The 21,881-nt window shown below is 47.3% G+C and overlaps 1 protein-coding gene across 2 annotated transcripts in view; it reads right to left on the reverse strand.

The window, feature by feature from the left end:
* Positions 1–6,410, reverse strand: part of XKR4 (XK related 4) — a 453,736-nt gene extending 447,326 nt beyond the window's left edge. Inside the window, exon 1 of one of the 2 annotated variants that reach the window (XR_008667862.2) lies at positions 5,143–6,377. Coding sequence is in view for 1 of the 2 variants with exons in the window: in XM_031014008.3 (XP_030869868.1) it covers positions 5,143–5,948 (806 nt within the window). In the remaining variant the exon portion in view is untranslated. Of the gene's footprint in view, positions 1–5,142 lie in introns of both variants that reach the window. The other variant, XM_031014008.3, reaches the window with a different exon arrangement.
* Positions 6,411–21,881: the final 15,471 nt, after the last annotated feature.

Consider the following 21,881-nt stretch of genomic DNA (forward strand, 5'->3'; position numbering starts at 1 on the left):
TAATGACATAGCCTCTGAAGCTTTCAACTTTCTGCCATTCCTTTGAATAAAACAGTGTTTTAACACTTTTGTTAACAGTCCTCACCCCCTATAATCCTTCATGACTCCTTCATGCCTTCAAAATACAATCTAAATTCCTTTCATTATCTGGCCCAACTAGTTCTTCATCTCATCTCTAGCTACTCTCCCTCCCTCACTCCATAGGTAGAGCATGCACTTAACCTGCCTTGTTCTTTCTTGCCTCTCTGCCTTTACACATTGCATCCAGGGCTCTAAAGTCAATGTCCCACTTTACTCAGAAAGCAGATTTTTCTCATCCCTCAAACCTTTGCTCAGATATCCCCTCTTCCAGAGAGTCTTACTTGAACCATCAAGGCAGTTTGCGTTTCCTGTTTCTATCGTGCTTATTTTCTTCTATTGAGATGGTCTACTGACTTTTCTGTCTTCCCTATTAGAGAGTAGATTCCTTGAAATATATATATGTTATTCATCTTGGAATAATTAGTAACAAGCACAGTGCCTTGCACATAGCAGGTGCTCAGTGTGTGTTGAATGACTAATTAATTTATATGTATAGAGGGGAAACACATATATGCAGAAAATAACCATTTGATAAACTCAGCAAATGGCACCAATCTTGCCTAATCTATATCAGAATTCAGGACTAACTCAGAATTGAAAATCACCTTTTTTAATAGTCAAATGTGTAACCTATATCCTCCTTAGTTTTTCTACCCATTCCTTATTTCTAGAACCTCTTTATCATTTGTAATTAACTTTTCACATATTCACATACATTATGCCATGTAATCATTAAAACTACTACGAGATCATGTTCCTTAGCTGGGATTTAATAAAACAACCTCAGTATGTCCAAATGGTATAGTAAGTTAGGCAATGAACTGGGAGTTCAAAGAGCTAAGCTCAAGTCTCTGTTTTACTGTTTAACTACCGGTGTGTTATTGGAAAGATCCCCTAATCCATCTAAACTGCAGCTCCCTTTCCCACTTTGCCCTCCACAGTGAAGGTAAATTGTTATTTTTATACATTGTTGTCATCATTATCCAAGTCGGCATTTGGAGGTAGCCAGTTCAGCCAGAAAAAGCATAGACTGTATGGTAAAACGGGCCCCGTTTTTAATCCTAACTACACTACATAATAGTTGGGTGACCCTATTAAGAGGTTAAGCCTCTTACTTAACCTCTCTGAGACAGTTGTCTCACATATACAGATACTAATAATTTCCTTTTAGGTTATTTTAAAATGTAGATGACATAAAAAGTAGAAAAAAACATTTGTATATTTTTTAAGTGCCAATAAAATTGTTATTATTTTTGTTTGGCCAGTTTTAAGAATGGCATGTTTATCAAAGTGCTTTGCATGCATCATTATAAGAATATTTAATAGATGTGATTTTAAAAACTTACTGATAACTGTACCTTAGCTTATAAAAGGCTCTGAGAAGTCCTGCTGTAGAGAGATCTGTTTAACTTTGTCTAATCTGTCATTTTCCCAACTTATTTGAACATGGGACACAATCAGTGCCTTCTGGAATAGCAAGCATGACAAGAGCAGAAAAAACTGCATTTTCCTCACATTTTTCCCAGATAATTCTCACGATGGAGACTCAAAAACAAAACCCAAAAGAGTAAGAATAGTGAAAATGCTCCCCACTCTACCATCCACTGACTTATTTTTTACAATGTGCATATTTTCTAGAAAACAATTAACTATGTACATACATACATAGGAGAAATTCAGGTAGAGTTTTAAGAGTAAACTTCATAATTTCTGAAGGAAAAAGACATTTGGAGGCAATTGATCAAAAGCATGAGGACTAAAAACTGTTCTCTTAGGGAATTTGTGATTCCCACTGGCTAAACTGCACTCTTAGTAATTTCTGGAATCATATGAGAAAAATAAGAAAGGAAAGTACTTTTGCATTCATTCACAGGCACAGTTCCTTTAAAGTCATAATTGCTCTTTTCACATGGTAGCAAAAATTCACTTTATTATTTCAAATAGCTCTTTCCCAAGCTCACCTCCTGTGACTTTAAAAGCTGCCATTAATTTCCCATTAGTAAACTTTAATTAAAATGAATATGTATCATTGCTTTTAGCAGTTGCATTGTAACACATGTATAAATACATGCAAATCTTACCCACAATGTTTCAATGGCTATTTCTAAACAAGCAAATGCTTTGATGTTATTTCAAAAGACTGTATTTAGAGAAAGCTTTTAGAATCTGGTCCTTCCCTAAAATAATTAGAATTTCATGGAAACACAAGAAGCAGTTACCAACCTAGCTAAAATCTATTTTATTGATCCCAGAAAGTAGCATGTTAAAACATGAATAATGACCTCTGTGCTTTGAACCACTCAGTACTCTGGTGTTTCTGCAATATTTGTGTATAATGTATTGAAAAGAAAAGCTAGAAGAGGCAGAGGGATGCTTCTAATTTAAGGAATCATAGTGAGTCTAATAGAAAAATGTGAGATGAGTTGCACTTCGTCGGCTTATTATCAAAGATGCATCTACTCCCCCAAAGTTCCATATGAATGTTCAACACTCAGAGAAATAGAAACATATTAGAGCGCATCTGAGTGTTAAGTTCCATAAGCTTTCTTATCCCTTTCCAACTTCCTACATTAGGCTAAAGTTTTGTTTTTTTGAAAACTATACTTCATAAACAGAAAATGATGCTGATTAGTCTTAGATCATGCTTTCACCAGATTACTCTGGCATCCCCCAAATATTTTAATCAGAATCTGAGAATAGTTAGATTAGATGATAATTCAAACTTATCTACTACACACATTATTCTGAAAATGTTAACAAATATTTCCAGAATATTATATCTGATAATATTTCCAACTACAATATTCCTCCTAGATGATCACGCATTATCAGTATTAACTTTAAAGCCTCTAAGGAAAATACTATAGAAATGCTTAACTAAAAGGAGCCATGTGTGACCACAGTTTCTCCAAGTCTGGGTCAGTTAGTGCATTTGTCTGACAGCCTGCGGTTTTCTTTCTACATTCAAACCTTACCCTTCCATCCCTTCTCTCCCCGCCCCCACTCCCTACCTCTGCAATAACTTTTCTGTATGATAAGTTGGCCCAGTGGCTATGGTCTCTCTGACATGTTTTTAGGCTCATATCTTTTCCTAATTATTTCTCACACTCTGTATATTATTCCCCGAGAAAATTAAGAATCATTTTTCAATTGGGGAGATGTTTGGTTTAGAAGGTATAGTAAACACAACTATAATTAAAAGGACTTCCTCGGTTCACAGAATTTAATATCAGATTTTTCATAAAGAATCAATCTGTAAAAAAAATTACAGTTTTTCAGTTAATAGGATAGAGAAGTATTTGAATTATTTACATAAGTCTAGAAACTTGAAAGGTGGTTGAAATTAAGTGATTTCCAAATCTTGATAAAGTTTGAAAAAGTTAACAAATGGAATGTTAAGCTTAATTTACCAAATTATCAGATTAGAAATGCTAATCAGATGCATCCTAGCCAGTCAGTAATTTCAGTAATTAAATTAAGCACTTAAGTCCTTCATCATACCTGAAGAGCATCAAGCTGTAAGTCTTCCCAATAGTCATCCATGGGAAATATAGCTATCATATTTAACTAGCATTTCAAAAAGTTACTTTGAGTCCAAAATATGTATGAAGGTTTCCAACATCAATTTGTCTGACTGCATATCAAATATCACTTTTCCAGAAAGTGTGTGCTTGAAAAAAAAATGTTTCACAATCTTAAAGGTCACCATCTATGGCAATGTTCAGTCTGCTTTACAAAGCTCTGGTCCCAGGAAAGGTTGTGAAATCACCACACTTGCTCTTCTCAGGTGAACATATGGTTGTTCATCACAAATAAAAAGAAGTTTGTGGTTCTAGTCCACAAATCGTCTAACTTGTTTCCACAGGGGATACTTCGGCATAGTCAACAACTCATATCTTTTATCACAAAAATAGCCACAAATAAAATTGAAAAAGAGCACCAGTACCACAGTCCCATATTGGTGTACTTTCTAGGAATTGTCCTCATTTCGCTTATACCACCTGTTTACTAAGTTATTTTAAAACCAAAAAAGCTCTGACATGTTAGAATCTATAGACGTCCATACAAGTAATTTTTATAGATGTAAAATATTGCTTCGAAATCTGCTAGTAGCACATAAAAGTCAAAAGAATGTATTCCTGAGCATACTATTTCATTCTGCTCCTAAGTCCATGCAGTGACTGTTCAAGTGGTGGTTTCCCTCTGCCCAAGTTTAGCCTTGTATTCCAGTTTATAACTGAAGTGATCCCTGTGTAAAAAGACTTGGTAGATCAGATGACAAGTAGCAAAGTAGCCAACGAAGATGCCAGGTACAACTAAAGTTAACATGGTGCCCCACCCCTTTTCCAAAGGCTTGTAATTATATGAGAAATTAGATATGGAGATATTGCAAGATAATCAGAAAGGGCACTCTAAAAGTAAATCTGGGCCCCATAAAGTTTACTGAATCATGCTCGGGGATATATATATATATATATATATATATATCTATATATATATACACAAAGTCATTTGCCTATTAGGATCTTTACTTTGAGCAAAGCACTTCTCCAGCAGTGATCATTAATATGTGGGTACTTTTGAGCAGCAGCAACTCCCATTTCACTAGAATTAGCAATTTTTTTTTCCCAGGGAACAAAAGAAACCATCCAAATGGCAACACACACCTCAAATTCAATATAATAATAAAGGAATTTTAGAAGATGTGACAGGAATCCTCTCCTACTCACTGAAACAATATCACTAAAAATGGGGAAGGGGGGAGGGGGGTTGTGGCATGCCAAGAGCGAGAAGCCAGTAAGGCAGAGTGGGAAGACAGAAGGGATGAGGTGATCGAAACCACTTTGCTGTCCTTCCCTTGCTTCTCACTTCCCTCCCACCCTAGACTGAGATTGCAAATTTTAAAAATGCAAGCCCCCAGTTCAAAAGAAACCCAAAAAACTGGAAGAGTGTGACTAGGGTTACTACCAAAGCAACCCTGAAAGATTTCCGTGCAAAAGCAAAGCAGTGGGGATGTCGTAGCAGCAGCAAGCCTCCCTTTTCCCCCACCCATTACAGTACCTCCAGATTTGCCCGAGCTGCAAGATGTGGATGAGTGACTGCAGGAGCCAGATGCAGAAGGAGCAGGACGCAGACCTGTGCTTGCCACTGGCCCGGGTAGCCCCGCTGCTGTTGCTGCCGCTGTTGGCCGCGGCGATGTTGCTCTTGCTGGCGTTAGATGCTTGCCTTTGCGGCGTGGAAGGACGAGCCTCGCCTTCCCCGGCTGCAGACCCACCGCCGACCACCGTCTTGCAATCGGCTCCAGGCTGCGGGCAGCTGGAGGCAGCAGCGGCCGTGGCGCTGTCCTCGGTGCTGAAATCGTGCACAAACCAGCGGAAGCTGAACACTTGCACCGACAGCGAGCCGAGCACCACGAAGAAGAGCGTGAGCCCGAACCACCAGCGCTGGCCGCGCAGGTAGTAGTCCACGGCGAGCCAGACGTCTGTGCCCACGTCCGCGAAGTACACGGCCACGGCGGCCAGGATCCAGAGGCAGTCCCACAGTGAGTAGCGCCGCTGCTCCCTGCCCAGGCGCAGGCACAGCGCCGCCGAGCCCGCCCCGCCGCCGCCCGGGCCGGCGACGCCGCCGGAGCCGCCCGAGCCCGCGGAGCCGCCGCTCCCGGCGCAGCAGCAGCAGCAGCGCGAGCAGCCGCCGCCGTCCGGGCAGCAGCCGCCCCCGGCCGCCTCCTCGTCCTCGGCTCCCGACCCCGACGGCAAGCCTGGAGCCAATCCCTGCACCGAGCCCGAGTGGTCCGAGTTCTGCAGCGGGGTGAACGCCACGTCGCTGCTTTTCTTCATTTTCAGCCTCCCGTCTGATTTAGCGGCCATGATGCCTCCACACCGGAGGAGAACCCTCCTTTATCTGACACCTTTCCCCGCTGTCTCCTCCTCCCGCCACCTCCTCGCCTCGCCCCGGCTTCCCTCCCAGGCGGTGCGGCTCCCCCTCCTCCTGCTCCTGCGCCGGCTCGCCCGCCGTCCGCCGCCGCCCGCCGCCCGCCGGGCTGGGCGCTGGGCCGGGCTAGCGGCGCGCCTGGGGCCGGCAGGAGCGCCGCCTGGCTGCCTGCGCGGAGCCAAGCTGCTCGCGGCGCCCCGCGCGCGCCCCTGCCCGCCGCCCGCGCTCCTCGCCGTCCCGGCTTCGCTGCTGCCGCCCGAGCCGCCGCCGCCGCCAGCAGCAGGAGCAGCAGCGGCCGCCGCGGCGCTCCTCGGACCTGCACATTCCTCTCCTCCCCTCGCGCGCGCTCCCTCCTCCCGCTTCCTCTCCTCCACCAGCTGACTCCGAGGGAGAGGATGACCTCATCCCTTCTCTTCCAGCTGCCGTCGCTCCCACCCTAGCTCGGGAGGGGCGAGGGAGGAGGAGGGACCCGGAGGAGGGGCCGGGACCGAGAGGAGCGGCGGGCGGGGGTTGGGGGACTGCCCTGGCGGGTCCCAAGGGCCGGGAGGAGCGGCCAAGGGGGCCTGAGGGTGACAGTCGAAGGCCCCCACTCCCGGGATTTAGGAACGCTGGGTGGATTTGAGCGACACTGGGGGAGGGGGAGGAGCGCGCTGAGAGGAGGGGTCCCTGCGTGCAGCCCTCGCGGAGGACGGCGGAGAGTGGGCACGGACGGGTGTGGCGGCAGCAAGGGCCCCGGAGGAGCAGGCCTCTTTGTATTCCGCTCGGAGCCGCCAGCACCTGGAGAAGGGCTGGGAGCGCGGCTCTGGCCGACGATAGTGGGGAGAATGGGTGTAACTCGGGCGCCCGGGCTCAGAGGCCAGCAGCGGCAGTGGGCGTGCCCGGCCTTGCCAGAGAGTGCAGGGGAGAGAAAGGCGTACGGGGCTCGGAGCGCGGAGCCTGGTGCCGCGCCGGCAGCTGAGGGCGGGCGGGTCCGCTGGGAGCCCCGAGCCAGCCCCCTCGGTGGAGGCAGCCGGCATTCCGAGGGCTCCCGGCTTCTCCGGCGGGCGGGGGTGCCTGAGCTCAGGCAGGTGCGGAGGCGCTCCCGCCCTCCGTGGCCCAGGCCCCTGCCCGACGCCGGGGTCCCTCGCACGCTCTCGGCGGCTGGAAAGCTCTGAGCCGGGAGGAGCGGCAGCCCAGTGGGCACCGCACCGGCCCTCGAGGCGTCCTGCGGCAGGTGGGAAGCGCAGCACCCCTGGCGGCGGCGCGGGGCGCGGTGGGGCCGCGGGGCGCGGCAGGCAGCCGCGGGAAACCGAGTGCCACCCCACCCCCGGCCCGCGGGCGGGGAGTGGCGGAGCCCGGAGCAGGCGCCACCTCCCTTACTCCCTACTCCAAAACTAGAAATACCTTCTCTTAAAGCTATAGGGATTGCAAACTAGCTGTGTGGTCCCACAACTCCAGAAATGACTCGAAAAATTAAATCTGTGATCGGAGTGATTCAAGGAGAATACAAAATATGTTGTGGTTTTAAGAGATTTTTAAAACCTCAATAAAATATAGGATCTTCATTTTTTTAATAAGGAAACTTAAGCTTTGATTTGTCACACTTAGCTTTTGCAAATGTAAGAAATAGTGTAATTCTTAAATTATACTGTGACTCACATACTTTAAGAGCGGAGGTAAGTGAGGCAACACGAGTTACACTGCCACTAGGAGCACCAGTTGGATCTTCTAAATCAGGAGGCAAACCATGACACCCCCCACCCACCCCCGCTTCTCTCTGGTAGGCGCCAGGTGAGTTCGAACGAGTACACAGTGCCATTCTTAATGAGTAACATTATGAAATAGAAGTGCACGGATTTCTCTGCACGTGGAAAGAGCCGCCTCACGCATTGTGTGCTACATATCAAGGGCTGTGTCATCACCAACCTGGATAAAGTGGAATTTGCCCCACGCTCTGGATTCATTGCCTTTTATTCTCACAGACTGGTGCCCAGGACCCTCCCTTGGTTGGCCTTGACCTGACATTTTGGCAGGAGGGTGTTGAGTCATAGAGTCTCTACACGATTACATGGCATGTACAAATCCGGTATTTCTAGCGAAAGGAATAGCCAAGTGATGGCTGAGGGGCAACACAGTCCCACTAAGATGCTTAGTATGCCAGGCAAGCGGGTATATTTTTAAATCCAGCTTTAAAATTGGGTCTTCTTGGAGTAGAAGAATCCTTTTTTGGAAAACACCCTGATTCTATTTCTCTGGAGTCCAAATCTAAGATTCCATCTCCAGGGTGCTACTGCTGATCTTACTCTGTGCCAAACCATTAGGGAGAGAAATGATCTCTTAGGTAACTGGGTCCTAAGGGATGGAGTGTATTCTAGGTCAAATGCAGTGTCTTAAATTGCACCAGGCATGAAAAGGCCCTGCAGAGTATCTGAGGTGCTGAAGACCTGGGGCTGACTAAAGGTTCCCCTAAAACGGGATGTTTCTTATTCGACTGTATCCTCTGCACCTGGCACAGCACATGCACAGACTATTTGCTCAATAAATATTAGTTGAGTGAATGCATGAATTTATAGAAAGAACATTCCATGACAGGAAGAATGCTGCATTCTGTGCTAACGAATGTTCCCATGGAAACATAGGAATTATGAAACTTTTTATGTTAGGTTCTAAAAAGAAATAACTAGTAACGGTTTCTTTATCAATACATTTATTCAAAAGTCTCTTTAAGGTTGCTGTCTGAACCGTATCTGGAAAGTAATGGTGACGCGTAGTTAGTGGCAGGAGTTTACAAGCAGGAGGTCAGAGGATGAGCTTCACATCCAGGCTCTGCTAATTACTGGCCCCATGACCCTAGCAAATTAATACACAGGATTAATATGAGGATTAGATGAGATCATGTATATTACGGGGCTTTGTATACAATACTGTTCTCAAGAGTCTCTAATCTCATAAGTCTGGTAATCACATTTTAGGATATAGATTTTAATATTACCTTCTCTATCATAATCATTGCACCTGTCAAGGCAGGTGGACATAATGGTTGCAAGTTCAGAGTTTGGACTTATCTTTGTGCATGTTATTTAACTTGCCTGTCCCTCATGCTCATCGTTTGTTAAATAGAGACAATAATGATCTCTAGAATTTGGTCTTGTTGCCAGAAACAAATACTAATACTAATAACAAGGAGGCATGTGAACTGTTTAACGCTGTGTCCAGCACACTCCACACACAACATTCTGTTAATATCTTTCCTGTTTCTTCCAGCCCCCTCATGTCTTCTGGCTTCTAAACTTTTGTGTTTGGCTCTCCAACTCTACTTAAAACTAGAGTTCCTCAAAACACAGTCCTTGGACTACCTGCATCACAATCAGTTGTTGTTTCTTACAGATTCCTGGCCTATCAGAAATGTGATCTCTCCATCAATGATTTTGTCTTCCATCCAATCTTAGAGATTTATTCTCATTGTATAACCCAGGGGTCCCCAATTCCTGGGCCATAAACTGGTATAGGTCAGTGGCCTGTTAGGAACTGGGCCACACAGCAGGAGGTGAGCTGTGGCAGGCAGGGTGAAATTACCACCTGAGCTCTGCCGCCTGTCAGATCCCTGGAGGCATTAGATTCTCATAGGAGTGCAACCCCTATTGTGAACTGCACATTGAAGGGATCTAGGTTGTGTCCTCCTTGTGCAAATCTAACAAATGCCTGATGATCTGAGGTGGAACAGTTTCATCCCAAAACCATCCCCCCAACAACCCCAGTGGAAAAATTGTCTTCCACAAAACCGGTCCCTACTTCCAAAAGGGTTGGAGACAGCTGCTATAACCTAAACCTTAGCATTACTCAACAGCTTCATAATCTCCACTTTACATACCTCACACTCTGATTAACCCCTCCTAACTCATGAGCTCACTCTCTCCTGTACCCCTGGACCTGTTTTCTACCTCATTTTCATGTCCCTTAACCCCTTCATGCCCCCCCCTTTCTTCTTACACGATGTAAATTCCATGCTCAATCATGATAGGCACCTCTCACACATTTCCTCATCTCTGTTGTCCCTCTTACTCGACAAAACACCAGCCCTGGTTAAACTCTGTTCTCCACCTACATCAGGCCTGACCCTGTGTAACTGGCTGTAGCTGGAGAAGGGGCGTGGCCCTGCACACTGCACTTCTTTCTATCCCGGACCTTTACCCTGAAGTGGACCCAAAGGCTGCTCCACAGTCACACCTCATCTTCCCAGTCCATTTGCATTCCTGCTCTTTTAAATTATGTCTTTTTACATTTTCCTTTCTCAAGCTTTAAACACCTCCTTCCCCATTCTTATTCTCCCCTGATGACTCTGCTTCCTATTTCACTGAGAAAGATGAAGCGACCAGAGCAGAACCCACACAAGCGTTCAGCACCTTCTCTGCCCACCTGCTAGCATGTGTACCACTCAGCCTCCTGCTCTACAAGGCCAACTCCCTTGCTGTTCACCAGCCCCCACCCCTCTTGCTGCTCAAGAGCTCAATTCCACACTCATTGCCTCAATTATCAATGTTCCCTCTCTCCTGTACATCAGTGTACAAACACACTCCTATGTATCCACTAGTTAAAAAACAAAGCAAAACAAAACTTTTGATTCCAATTCCCTTTCTAGTCACCACTGCATTTCCCTGAAACCTTTTGCAACAAAGCTCTCTAAAGTTGCCTAAACTTTCTTTCTTCAATTCCTGTTCTTCGATCCTCTCTTGAATACATTCAAATAAACCAACAATTGCTCCACTGGAACTGTTCTTACCAAGTCGCTGGCAGCCTATTGCCACCTTACTGAACATTTCAGTCTCAACTTCCTTGACCCCCTAGTGGCATTTGACATGGTAGAACCTTCTCTTCTCAGTGAAATCTGCTCTTCCCTTGGCTTTCACTATATCACACACTCTGGGGTTTTCCCCTGTTTTGAAGCCTGCTTCTTTGCTAATTCTGGGTCCTTTGCTAATTTCTTCTCATTTCTCCTACCTTTAAGCTGGTTCAGTCTTCATATCTTTCTCTACGTGTATTAGTCCATTCTCACACTGCTATAAGGACATACCTGAGACTGGGTAACTTATAAAGGAAAGAGATTTAATTGACTCACAGTTCTGCAGGGCTAGGGGGGCCTCAGAAAACTTGACAGAAGGAGAAGCAAACATGTCCTTCTTCACATGGCGGCAGCAAGGAGAAGTGCTGAGTTAAGCAGGGGAAAAGCCTTTTTTAAAACCATCAGATCTCATGGGAACTCACTCACTATCACAAAAACAGCATGGAGGTAACTGCCCCTGTGATTCAGTTACCTCCCACCAGGTCCCTCCTATGACACATGGGGATTATGGGAACTACAATTCAAGATGAGATTTGGGTGGGGACACAGCCAAACCATATTACTACCTATTCTCACTCTCTTGATACTTTCATAAAATGTCATGTTTAAAATTACACCTATATGCTGGTGACTCCTGTATTTATTTCCCCAGGCTGGAAACCCCCTGGATCCCAGAATACACCAAACTGCTTTCTCAACATCTCTACTTGGATGCCTCTAGGCATCTCAAATTTAAAACATCCAAAACTGAACTCCAGAACTTCCCCTTCAAAATCTGCTGCTTCTTCCTCATTTCCTTTAATGACAATTTTGTTCTTTAAGTTTCTCAAGCCAAAACAGGGTCATCATCCTTGACTATATCTTTCTCTTAGACCCCTTGTCTCATCTGCCAGAAAATACTTTTGGTTCTACCTTCAAATTACATTTTTGAAGCCAGGTGTGGTGGCTCACACCTATGATCCTAGAACTTTGGGAGGTCAAGGCAGGAGGATTGCCTGAGGCCAGGAGTTTAAGACTAGCCTAGGCAACATAGTGAGGCCCAGTCAGATGTTAGCAGTAATGCATATTCTGGTGTGGCTTCTGTGTTGGCGTCTACTAGGATAAGTTCAGAGTTCAGTGGGAAGTGTGTAGGCTCTCTGCAGAATGGAGAAGTTATCCTGTTCCTCCATGTTTGTCACCACAAAGTGAGGTGGAATCTTGGATTGGAAATCAGAATTATAAGGCCCTAGGTAGGCAGGTAACAGAGCAAGACCGCCTTGAAGGTGGCCTAGAGGTAGGAATTACGTATCTGAATGAAGGGAGGAGAGTACCCCACTCACAATAAGGATAACCAAAGGAGGATATGTAGTGAAGGTGTAAAGAAAATGAAACAAGACTTATGGCTACTTGGAGAAAAACATTCCAGGAATAAAGAACAGCACATGCAACCATCCTGGGGCAGTAGCTTTCCTGGTGTGTTTGAGAACTAGTAAGGAGAACAGTGTAGCTGGAGTGGATGAAAAGAGTAGCTGAGGAGTCAGAAATAGGGTTAGAGAAAAACCGATTTTCTGGGGGTCAGATTATGTAGGACCTTGTATGCTAATACAAAAACTCTCCTTTTCATGTGTGCAAGATGACAAGGTATTGGACAACTATAAGCCAGGGCTGGCTTCATGGGTGTGCAACCAGAGCAGGTACACAGGGCTCCATGCTCAGAATGTCCTCATGCTTCAGTGCTCTCATGTCTCCAACATTTTATCTTTGTGTGTTTTGTAAGTGAAGTGCAATGGGATGACAGAGCATGTGCCAGGGACCTGGCGCCTCAGCTCACCTATGCTCCTGGCTCCCTGTCTTCCTAGGATGGACTCCAGATGCTTACTAACTACCTCCTGGAGTAGCCTGCCTGGCTACTCCCTCTGTGCTATTGCCCACCACCCCAATGGGGGCTTGGGCATAGAAGTGTGCGGTGTCAGAGTCAAGCATGTGCCCCATGACATTTCAGGATGAGAAAGGGTGACTCTCTCCTCCCTGGGCTGGCAGCACCAGGTGCATTCAGCCAAAGACTAAGTTGGGGCCTGTCGCCCACCTGGGATCCAGGTGCTGATCATGTCCAGGTAAAGACCACACTCTCTTAGAAATTGCTTAGCCACTGTGGGTTGGGGTGGAGGTCAATGGGAAGGGGGATTTATTTCCCTGCCCCTGGCTGGGGTCCTGCATTTTAGTTTGCACTGGGCCCCACAAGTTATGTAGCCAGCTCTGAGGAGCAGTCAGTGAGTAGTTGAATAGTGTGATCTGGCATGCTTTTTAAAAGGATCACTGACTGCTCTGTTGAGGGTAGGAAAGCAAGGGTGAAAACAGAAAGACCAGTAAGGAGACAAGAATCTAGCTGAGAGAATTGTGTGTCAAATCAGGGGGATCAGGGAGGATGGTAGGAAATAGTCAAAAATATTTATTTATTTTTAAGATGGAGTCTCAGCTATCATTCAAGCTAGAGTGCAGTGGCATGATCATAGTTCTCTGCAGCCTCAACCTCCTGGGCTCATGTGATTCTCCCACTTCAGCTTCCCAGGTAGCTGGTACTACAAGTGTGTGCTACCACACCCAGCTATTTTTGTTTTTTAATTTTTTGTAGAGATGAGGTCTCAATATGTTGCCCAGGCTGCAAAATCCGTTTTTGTAACTAACTTTCCAGATATCCATTTAATAAAGGGAATAACACATGGCTCTGTAATGTAATGTAAAACTATGAGATTAAAAGCTTACAACCAAGAGGAAATAAAATTATGTTATGCCCTATGTTTTTCAGATACATTGCCTTACTAAAGCCTCATTACACGTTTGTGAAATAAACCCAGACAGATCTACTACTACTATTTAAAAAAGGAGAGAGAGAGAGAGAGTCAAATAAGACTTTGAGAGTTTGAAAGACTGCCCAATACCACAATTCCTATGGGATAAGTTAAGAGGGTGTAATGTTTTTCTCCCAAAACTACAGAGACTCTTGAAGCATTTAAAATAAAAGAGTGGCATGCCTGGTTTTGTGTTTTAAAATATGCATTCTGGTAGCAGAGTGGAGAATTAAAGGGCGACTTTGTATAAAACCTTTCTGATTTATGATAGTCCACTAATCTCTCATGTATACTCCATGCCCAGAGCCTAACACAGTGTCTGGCATATTAACAGACATTTAATAAATATTCTAGAAAACGCTTTCCCAGACAAATACTCTGCAGCTCTTCTGAGGATTGTTAGAACTATAATTGTTGCTTTTGAAATGCTAAAGCTTGAACAGCATAGAGACTGCTGAAATGCTACTCAAAAAATCAGCAAAAATGACTGTTCAGAAAAAGTGAGGGCAATGTTAAAAGACTAAAGTTTAAAAGTTAGTTGAAGAAGGAGCAGGTTAGTGCTAAGAGATACAAGTAGCAACAATTGCCATTAGAAGAATTGAGGGGGTTGAGTTGTCCCAAAATTTTAATTTCCATATTGGCATAGCAATATCAACTAAGTAAAGGAAAAAACCACAAAGAATGTAGGTTAGGATCCAAAATGAAGCATCTCAAATGCTGGAAACAAAGGTTTAGATTTGATATCAATTGAAAGATTGAACACAGGTTTAGATTTGATGTCAATCAAAAGATTGACATCATTTTCCAATAGGAACAGATGATAAATGGTGATTAAATCCCCAAGACAGCCAATAAAACCTGTTTAACCCTGACAGCGCTGAAACGTAAATTTGCAATAGAAAAGCAGAAAACATATCATTTCCATACTGACACTTATTATTAAAAAATTAAGATTTATCAAGAGAGTTTTATTTCTATTAGAAGCTGGTACTTCAGAGAAAAGTAAGATAATGGAAATGTAAATGAGCCCTTCAGAAGAAGGAACTTAATTCTTCCCACCAAGCCCCTCTTATTGTGGCCTGCGCTTAGCAACTTGCTGCCAAAGAGTAAAGTGTGGGAAGAGGAAGAATAACTTTCTTTGGAGAATATTGCAAAAATTCCCTTAGCGGGGTGATCAAGATCAACATCAAAAGGGATCGCCGCTGTCAACATGGAATGAGGACACTTCATTTCTGTGGTTTTCTTCCCCAAAACTTATGACCCCAGTCCAAACATAAGGAAAACAAAAGAGAAACATAAATTGAGAGACATCCTGCAAAACACCTGACCAGTATTTCTTAAGGCTGTCGAGGGCACTGAACACAAAGAAAATCTGAAAAACTGTCACCGCCAAGAGGAGCCAAAGGAGATGTGATTGAAAGGAGCCGGGCACATTCCTCAGCCCCGGGCTCAAAACAAACAAGCCCAGTACAAACACATCCCATCCTCCCATCCCACCACGTATCGCCATATATCTCTCAAACTTCCTGAGCCCAGTACAAACACCACCAGGAAAGTCTCCGATAAGAGGACAGCCATTCAAAGTTTTACTGAAAGAGCGGGAACCAAAAGAATTCCTTTGTTCCCCTGTAACTTTCAGGCTATAAAAAGCAAACACTCGCATTGTTCAGGGCCCTCTTGTATGCTGTGGAATGGAGGGACCAGGTTCGAACTTGTAGTAAAGATCCTTGCCACTTGGCTTTGACTCTGGACTCTGGTGATCTTCTTTGGGGAACTAACGGTCTGGGCATAACATCTGGGGGCTCGTCCGGGATTCCCCAAGCCCACCAGACCCCTGGTCAACGGATCTGCTAGGATCGATCTACTGATAAGTGAGCTGGCTCGTCTCCGTTTGTCTGTCTGTGTCTGTTCTGAATCTGAATCTGTGACTCACGAGGTCTGAAACTGGAGCTGGCACAGTTCTGGTGGACGCGCTATAGGACAGCCAGTGGAGACCGGTGGGAGACGTCCCCTGGCTCTCATCTGATCTATATTGCAATCTGAGCTGCCCCGGTTTGGCGGGCAGCAGCTGTCTCTGATCTGAGCTGCCCCGGTTTGGCGGGCAGCAGCCGTCTCTGATCTGAGCTGCCCCGGTTTGGCGGGCAGCAGCTGTCTCTGATCTGGGCTGCCCCAGCACGATTGCGATCCAGGCAGCTAACTCTGACCCGGGCTTCCGGTGCGCGCTTGCAATCTGAGCTGCCCCGGTTTGGCAGGCAGCAGCTGTCTCTGATCTGGGCTGCCCCAGTGCGATCGCGATCCAGGCAGCTAACTCTGACCCAGGCTTCCGGTGCGCGCTTGCAATCTGAACTGCCCCGGTTTGGCGGGCAGCAGCTGTCTCTGATCTGGGCTGCCCCAGCGCGATCGCGATCCAGGCAGCTAACTCTGACCCAGGTTTCCGGTGCGCGCTTGCAATCTGAACTGCCCCGGTTTGGCGGGCAGCAGCTGTCTCTGATCTGGGCTGCCCCAGCGCGATCGCGATCCAGGCAGCTAACTCTGACCCAGGCTTCCGGTGCGTGCTTGCAATCTGAACTGCCCCGGTTTGGCGGGCAGCAGCTGTCTCTGATCTGGGCTGCCCCAGCGCAATCGCGATCCAGGCAGCTAACTCTGACCCGGGCTTCCGGTGCGCGCTTGCAATCTGAGCTGCCCTGGTTTGGCGGGCAGCAGCCGTCTCTTATCTGGGCTGCCCCAGCGCGATCGCGATCCAGGCAGCTAACTCTGACCAGGGCTGCCAAAGTGCGCCTGCGATTAGATATCATTAATAAGTCAGATCAGATTTCCTTTACAGGGATTCAAACCCACATTCCTTTACAGGAAGAGACTACAAATTATTACAGGATGGGTAATACCCAGAGCACTCCTCTATCTCTCCTTACAAGTAATTTCAAAGAAGTTAGAGCAAGGGGCCATGATCTTGGTATAGAAATCAGGAAAGGAAAGCTAATTACTCTGTGTCACTCTGAATGGCCTGCCTTTGATGTGGGGTGGCCGCCCGAAGGGACCTTCCGACTTGCTGTCATCACTAGGGTAAAGTCCAAGATTTTCCTACCTGGGCGTGCGGGCCACTTAGATCAAATCCCATATATCCTCATATGGCAGGACCTTGTTGAGAACCTGCCTCCTTGGCTGTCCCCTTTCCAATTAGCCTCTGAACCCTGTAAGGCACTGGTTGCTCGACCACTAAAATCCAAGCAACCAACTGCCCCCCCCATCCTGTTCTACCTGACAGCGGGGACCCACTGTTCACAGAACCCCCTCCGTACCCCTCCGGGCCCCAGGCCCCAGCCCCCCTGGCTGAGCTGCGGGAGGGAGCAGGCAGACGGGAGGTGGCCAGCACACACGGGCCCGCTGAAAGGGAAAGTAACTTTGAAGGGCCGGCGGGGCGGACGCGAGGGCGCACTTCGTGGACTAGCCCCCCTCAGCCGCCTGACTCCACGGTGGCTTTACCCCTTCGGGAAATAGGACCCCCAGATGACACAGGAATCCCCAGACTCCAGTACTGGCCATTCTCCACCAGTGATCTGTATAACTGGAAGACTCAGAGTGCTCGGTTTTCAGACAACCCCAAAGATTTACTGGCTTTACTGGATAGTGTCATGTTCACCCACCAGCCCACTTGGGATGATTGTCAGCAGCTCCTCCGAATCTTGTTCACCATGGAAGAGCGAGCGAGAATACAGATAGAAGCTAGAAAGCTGGTCCCGGGGGACGACGGTCAACTGACTGCCAACCCCGACCTCATAAACGCAACCTTTCCTCTGACCAGGCCGGCGTGGGACTACAACACGGCAGAAGGTAGGGGACGGCTACACCTTTATCGCCAGACTCTAATGGCAGGTCTCCAGGCAGCTGCTCGCAAGCCCATTAATTTGGCTAAAGTATATTCTATTCTGCAGGGAAAGACAGAGAGCTCAGCTACCTACTTAGAAAGATTAATGGAAGCTTTTAGACAGTACACCCCCATAGATCCAGAGGCTCCAGGAAGTCAGGCAGCTGTTGTAATGTCTTTCGTAAATCAGGCAGCCCCAGATATTAAGAGAAAACTCCAGAAATTAGAAGACTTGGAGGGAAAGCAGATTCAGGACCTCCTTCAGATAGCCCAGCGGGTTTACAATAACAGAGATACTCCAGGGGAAAAGCAATTTAAGGCCACTGAAAAAATGACCAAGGTCCTGGCAACAGTGATACAGAAAGAGCATCTACAGCCAGAGTACACCCAACCTAGGCAGCCCCCCCGGCATGATAATCTGAGCAAAGACCAATGTGCCTACTGTAAGGGGGCTGGCCACTGGGTAAGAGACTGCCCCAAAAAGAAACCATGAGGACAGGGACCCGGACCCCCTAGGTCTACACCCGTACTAGTCACTCAAGACGAAGACTAGGGAAGACGGGGTTCGGACCCCCTCCCCGAACCTAGGGTAACTTTGCAAGTGGAGGGGTCCCCAGTCCAGTTCTTGGTCGATACGGGAGCACAGCACTCGGTCTTAGTTAAAAGTAATGGGAAATTATCCTCCAAATCCTCGTGGGTACAAGGGGCCACAGGAGTTAAGAAATACCCACGGACAACACAAAGAACAGTAAACCTCGGAGCCAAGAATGTAACCCATTCTTTCCTGGTCATCCCTGAGAGCCCCTGTCCCCTACTGGGGAGAGACCTGCTAACTAAAATGGGAGCACAGATCCATTTCCTCCCTGAGGGGCCCGTCGTGACCAACTCCCACAATCGACCTGTGTCCGTCCTGACTATAAACCTAGAAGATGAGTACCGGCTCCACCAGAAGAAAGCAGCCCCTGACCAGGACATAGCAACCTGGCTCCAGCAATATCCAGAAGCATGGGCGGAAACGGGGGGCTTAGGTCTAGCAAAACACCGTCCTGCCTTATTTATTGAACTTAAGCCTGGGACAGACCCCGTGCGGGTATGCCAATACCCGATGCCCCTAGAGGCCAAGAAAGGGATTGCCCCGCATATCCGCCGGCTCCTTGACCAAGGGGTCCTTCGCCCATGTCACTCACCCTGGAATACTCCATTGTTGCCGGTACGAAAACCTAATAGTGGAGAATACAGACCTGTACAAGACTTAAGAGAAATCAACAAGAGGGTTGTGGACATACATCCAACTGTGCCTAACCCGTATACCCTCCTAAGTACCTTAAACCCTAAACATCAATGGTACACTGTTTTAGATTTGAAAGATGCTTTCTTCAGTTTGCCTTTAGCCCCTCAGAGCCAAAAGCTCTTCGCCTTCAAGTGGAATGACCCTGATAGGGGCATAAGTGGCCAACTGACATGGACCAGGCTGCCGCAGGGATTCAAAAATCTCCTACCCTGTTCGATGAGGCCCTCCATGAAGACCTGGGTGAGTACCGATGTAAACACCCTGAAATAATTTTACTACAGTATGTTGTTGACCTCCTAATTGCTGCTGAGACCCAAGAAGCTTGCATCCAAGGGACCAAGGGTCTCTTACAAGCTCTGGGAAATCTAGGCTACCGAGCCTCGGCAAAGAAAGCTCAAATCTGTAAGCCAGAGGTAACGTATCTAGGGTACCTGCTTAAGGGAAGGCAGCGCTGGCTAACAGACGCCCGGAAACAAACTGTTCTGCAGATCCCCAGGCCACAATCCACCCGACAAGTGAGAGAATTCCTGGGGTTGGCAGGATTTTGCAGACTATGGATACCTGGGTTCGCAGAACTGGCTAAACCCTTGTATCAGGCAACACGGGGGCAACAGCCATTTAATTGGACAGACGAAGCCGAGTTGGCCTTCCAACAGATTAAAACCACTCTACTCTCCGCGCCTGCACTAGGACTACCTGATGTTACCAAGCCCTTCCACTTATACGTGGATAAGAATAAGGGTGTCACCAAGGTGGTAATAACTCAGAACTTAGGCCCCTGGCGGAGGCCAGTTGCCTACCTGTCAAAAAAGTTAGACCCAGTGGCTGCCGGGTGGCCCCCTTGTCTCCGAATGATTGCGGCCACGGCTCTGATGGTGCAAGATGCTGATAAACTTGTCATGGGGCAAGAATTGCGGGTCGTTACTCCACATGCCATCGAAGGTGTACTCAAACAGCCACCTAATCGATGGATGAGTAATGCCCGGCTCACCCACTACCAAGGACTACTACTAAATCCTCTCAGGATAATTTTCCTGCCCCCAACGACCTTAAACCCTGCCTCGCTGCTGCCCAACCTGGACCTGGATGCCCCACTCCATGACTGCACCAAGATGCTAGCTCAGGTGCACGGAGTTCGAGAAGACCTGCAGGACCGCCCACTTCCTGATGCCGACCTCGTCTGGTTCACTGATGGGAGCAGCTTCATGCATCAAGGCCAGAGGTACGCTGGAGCGGCAGTAACTTCAGAGACTGAGGTAATCTGGGCGGAACCCCTGCCCCCGGGGACATCGGCCCAGAAGGCCGAATTGATAGCGCTCACCCAAGCTCTTACCTTAGGGGCGGGGAAAAAGCTGACAGTATATACAGACAGCCGATATGCTTTTGCAATGGCGCATATACATGGGGCCATTTACAGGGAGCGAGGGTTACTGACGGCTAAAGGAAAAGAGATAAAAAACAAGCAAGAGATCCTAGCCCTGCTAACAGCCTTATGGAGGCCAGAAAAATTAGCCATTGTACATTGCCCAGGGCATCAGAAACTAACTACTCCAACTGCTCAAGGCAACTTTCTGGCAGACCAAACTGCAAGGAATGTGGCGAAGGCTCCCAGCCAACTCCTTGCACTCCAGCTCCCTGACCCGGGCCCCCAGGACTTGCCATATTTCCCTGAATATTCAGAACAAGATCTCCAGTGGATTGACAAACTTCCCCTGAAACAAATCCAGAATGGGTGGTGGACTGATACTAATGACCAAACCGTCCTACCAGAAAAATTAGGACAACAGGTGTTAGAACACATCCACCGAACCACCCACCTGGGGGCCCGGCAGATGATAGACCTGATCAGACGCTCCAAGCTCAAAATCAGACATATAGCTGAGACGGCCAGCAGTATCGTGACAAGTTGCAAAGTCTGCCAGCTTAACAACGCATACCCCCAATCTCAAGCTGCAACAGGAACAAGGCTCAGGGGAACCAGGCCCGGTATCTACTGGGAAGTAGATTTTACTGAAATAAAGCCAGGAAAGTACGGGTACCGGTACTTACTTGTCTTTGTAGATACTTTTTCAGGGTGGACTGAAGCATTCCCAACCAAAAGAGAAACTGCTCAGGTCGTAGCAAAGAAAATTCTGGAAGATATCCTTCCCAGGTATGGCTTCCCCATCCAGATAGGGTCAGATAATGGGCCCGCTTTCGTCGCTAAGGTAAGTCAGGACTTGGCTTCCATCCTTGGGGGAAATTGGAAACTACATTGTGCTTACAGGCCCCAGAGTTCAGGACAGGTAGAAAGGATGAATCGGACCTTAAAAGAGACCTTAACTAAATTGACTATAGAGACTGGTGCTAATTGGGTAGTCCTTCTCCCCTATGCTCTGTTCCGGGCCCGTAATACCCCTTACAAACTGGGCCTTACCCCTTACAAAATCATGTATGGCAGACCTCCACCCCTGGTTCCTAGCTTAAAAGATGACCTGCTTAAGTCTGAAACAGAAAATGTCTCTGAATTCTTATTTTCCCTACAAGCCTTACAGAAAATTCACCAAGAAATCTGGCCCAAGCTGAAAGAGTTATATGAGACCAGTCCCCCACCGACACCCCATCCGTACCAGCAGGGAGACTGGGTCCTGGTTAAGCGACACCAACAAGAGACCCTAGAGCCCAGGTGGAAAGGACCACTCCAAGTACTCCTGACCACACCCACCGCCCTGAAGGCAGAAGGCATTGCGTCGTGGATCCACTACACCCACATCAAGCCAGTGGACCCAACCTCCGACCTTCTGGGGCCAATCACAGCGGCGGCTGAAGCACCGGACACGTGGACTGTGGACAGAGCTAAGAACAACCCCTTAAAACTCACCCTGCACCGGCAGCATAGCTCACTGCAAACATGCAGTTAGGTAGTCTAACTCTAACATTAGTCGCCCTAGTGGCCGCTGGGGAAAACATAAAGCCAGCTCCTAATCCCTTTGTCTGGAGATTCTGGCTTCATGAAAACCAAACCCACCCTGGGCAACCTCATAAGCCCGGGAAATTAGTGGCCAGTGCAGATTGCCCCTCCTCAGG

This window comes from Gorilla gorilla, chromosome 7 (genome assembly GCF_029281585.2).
Source record: "Gorilla gorilla gorilla isolate KB3781 chromosome 7, NHGRI_mGorGor1-v2.1_pri, whole genome shotgun sequence".
Lineage (NCBI taxonomy): Eukaryota > Metazoa > Chordata > Mammalia > Primates > Hominidae > Gorilla > Gorilla gorilla.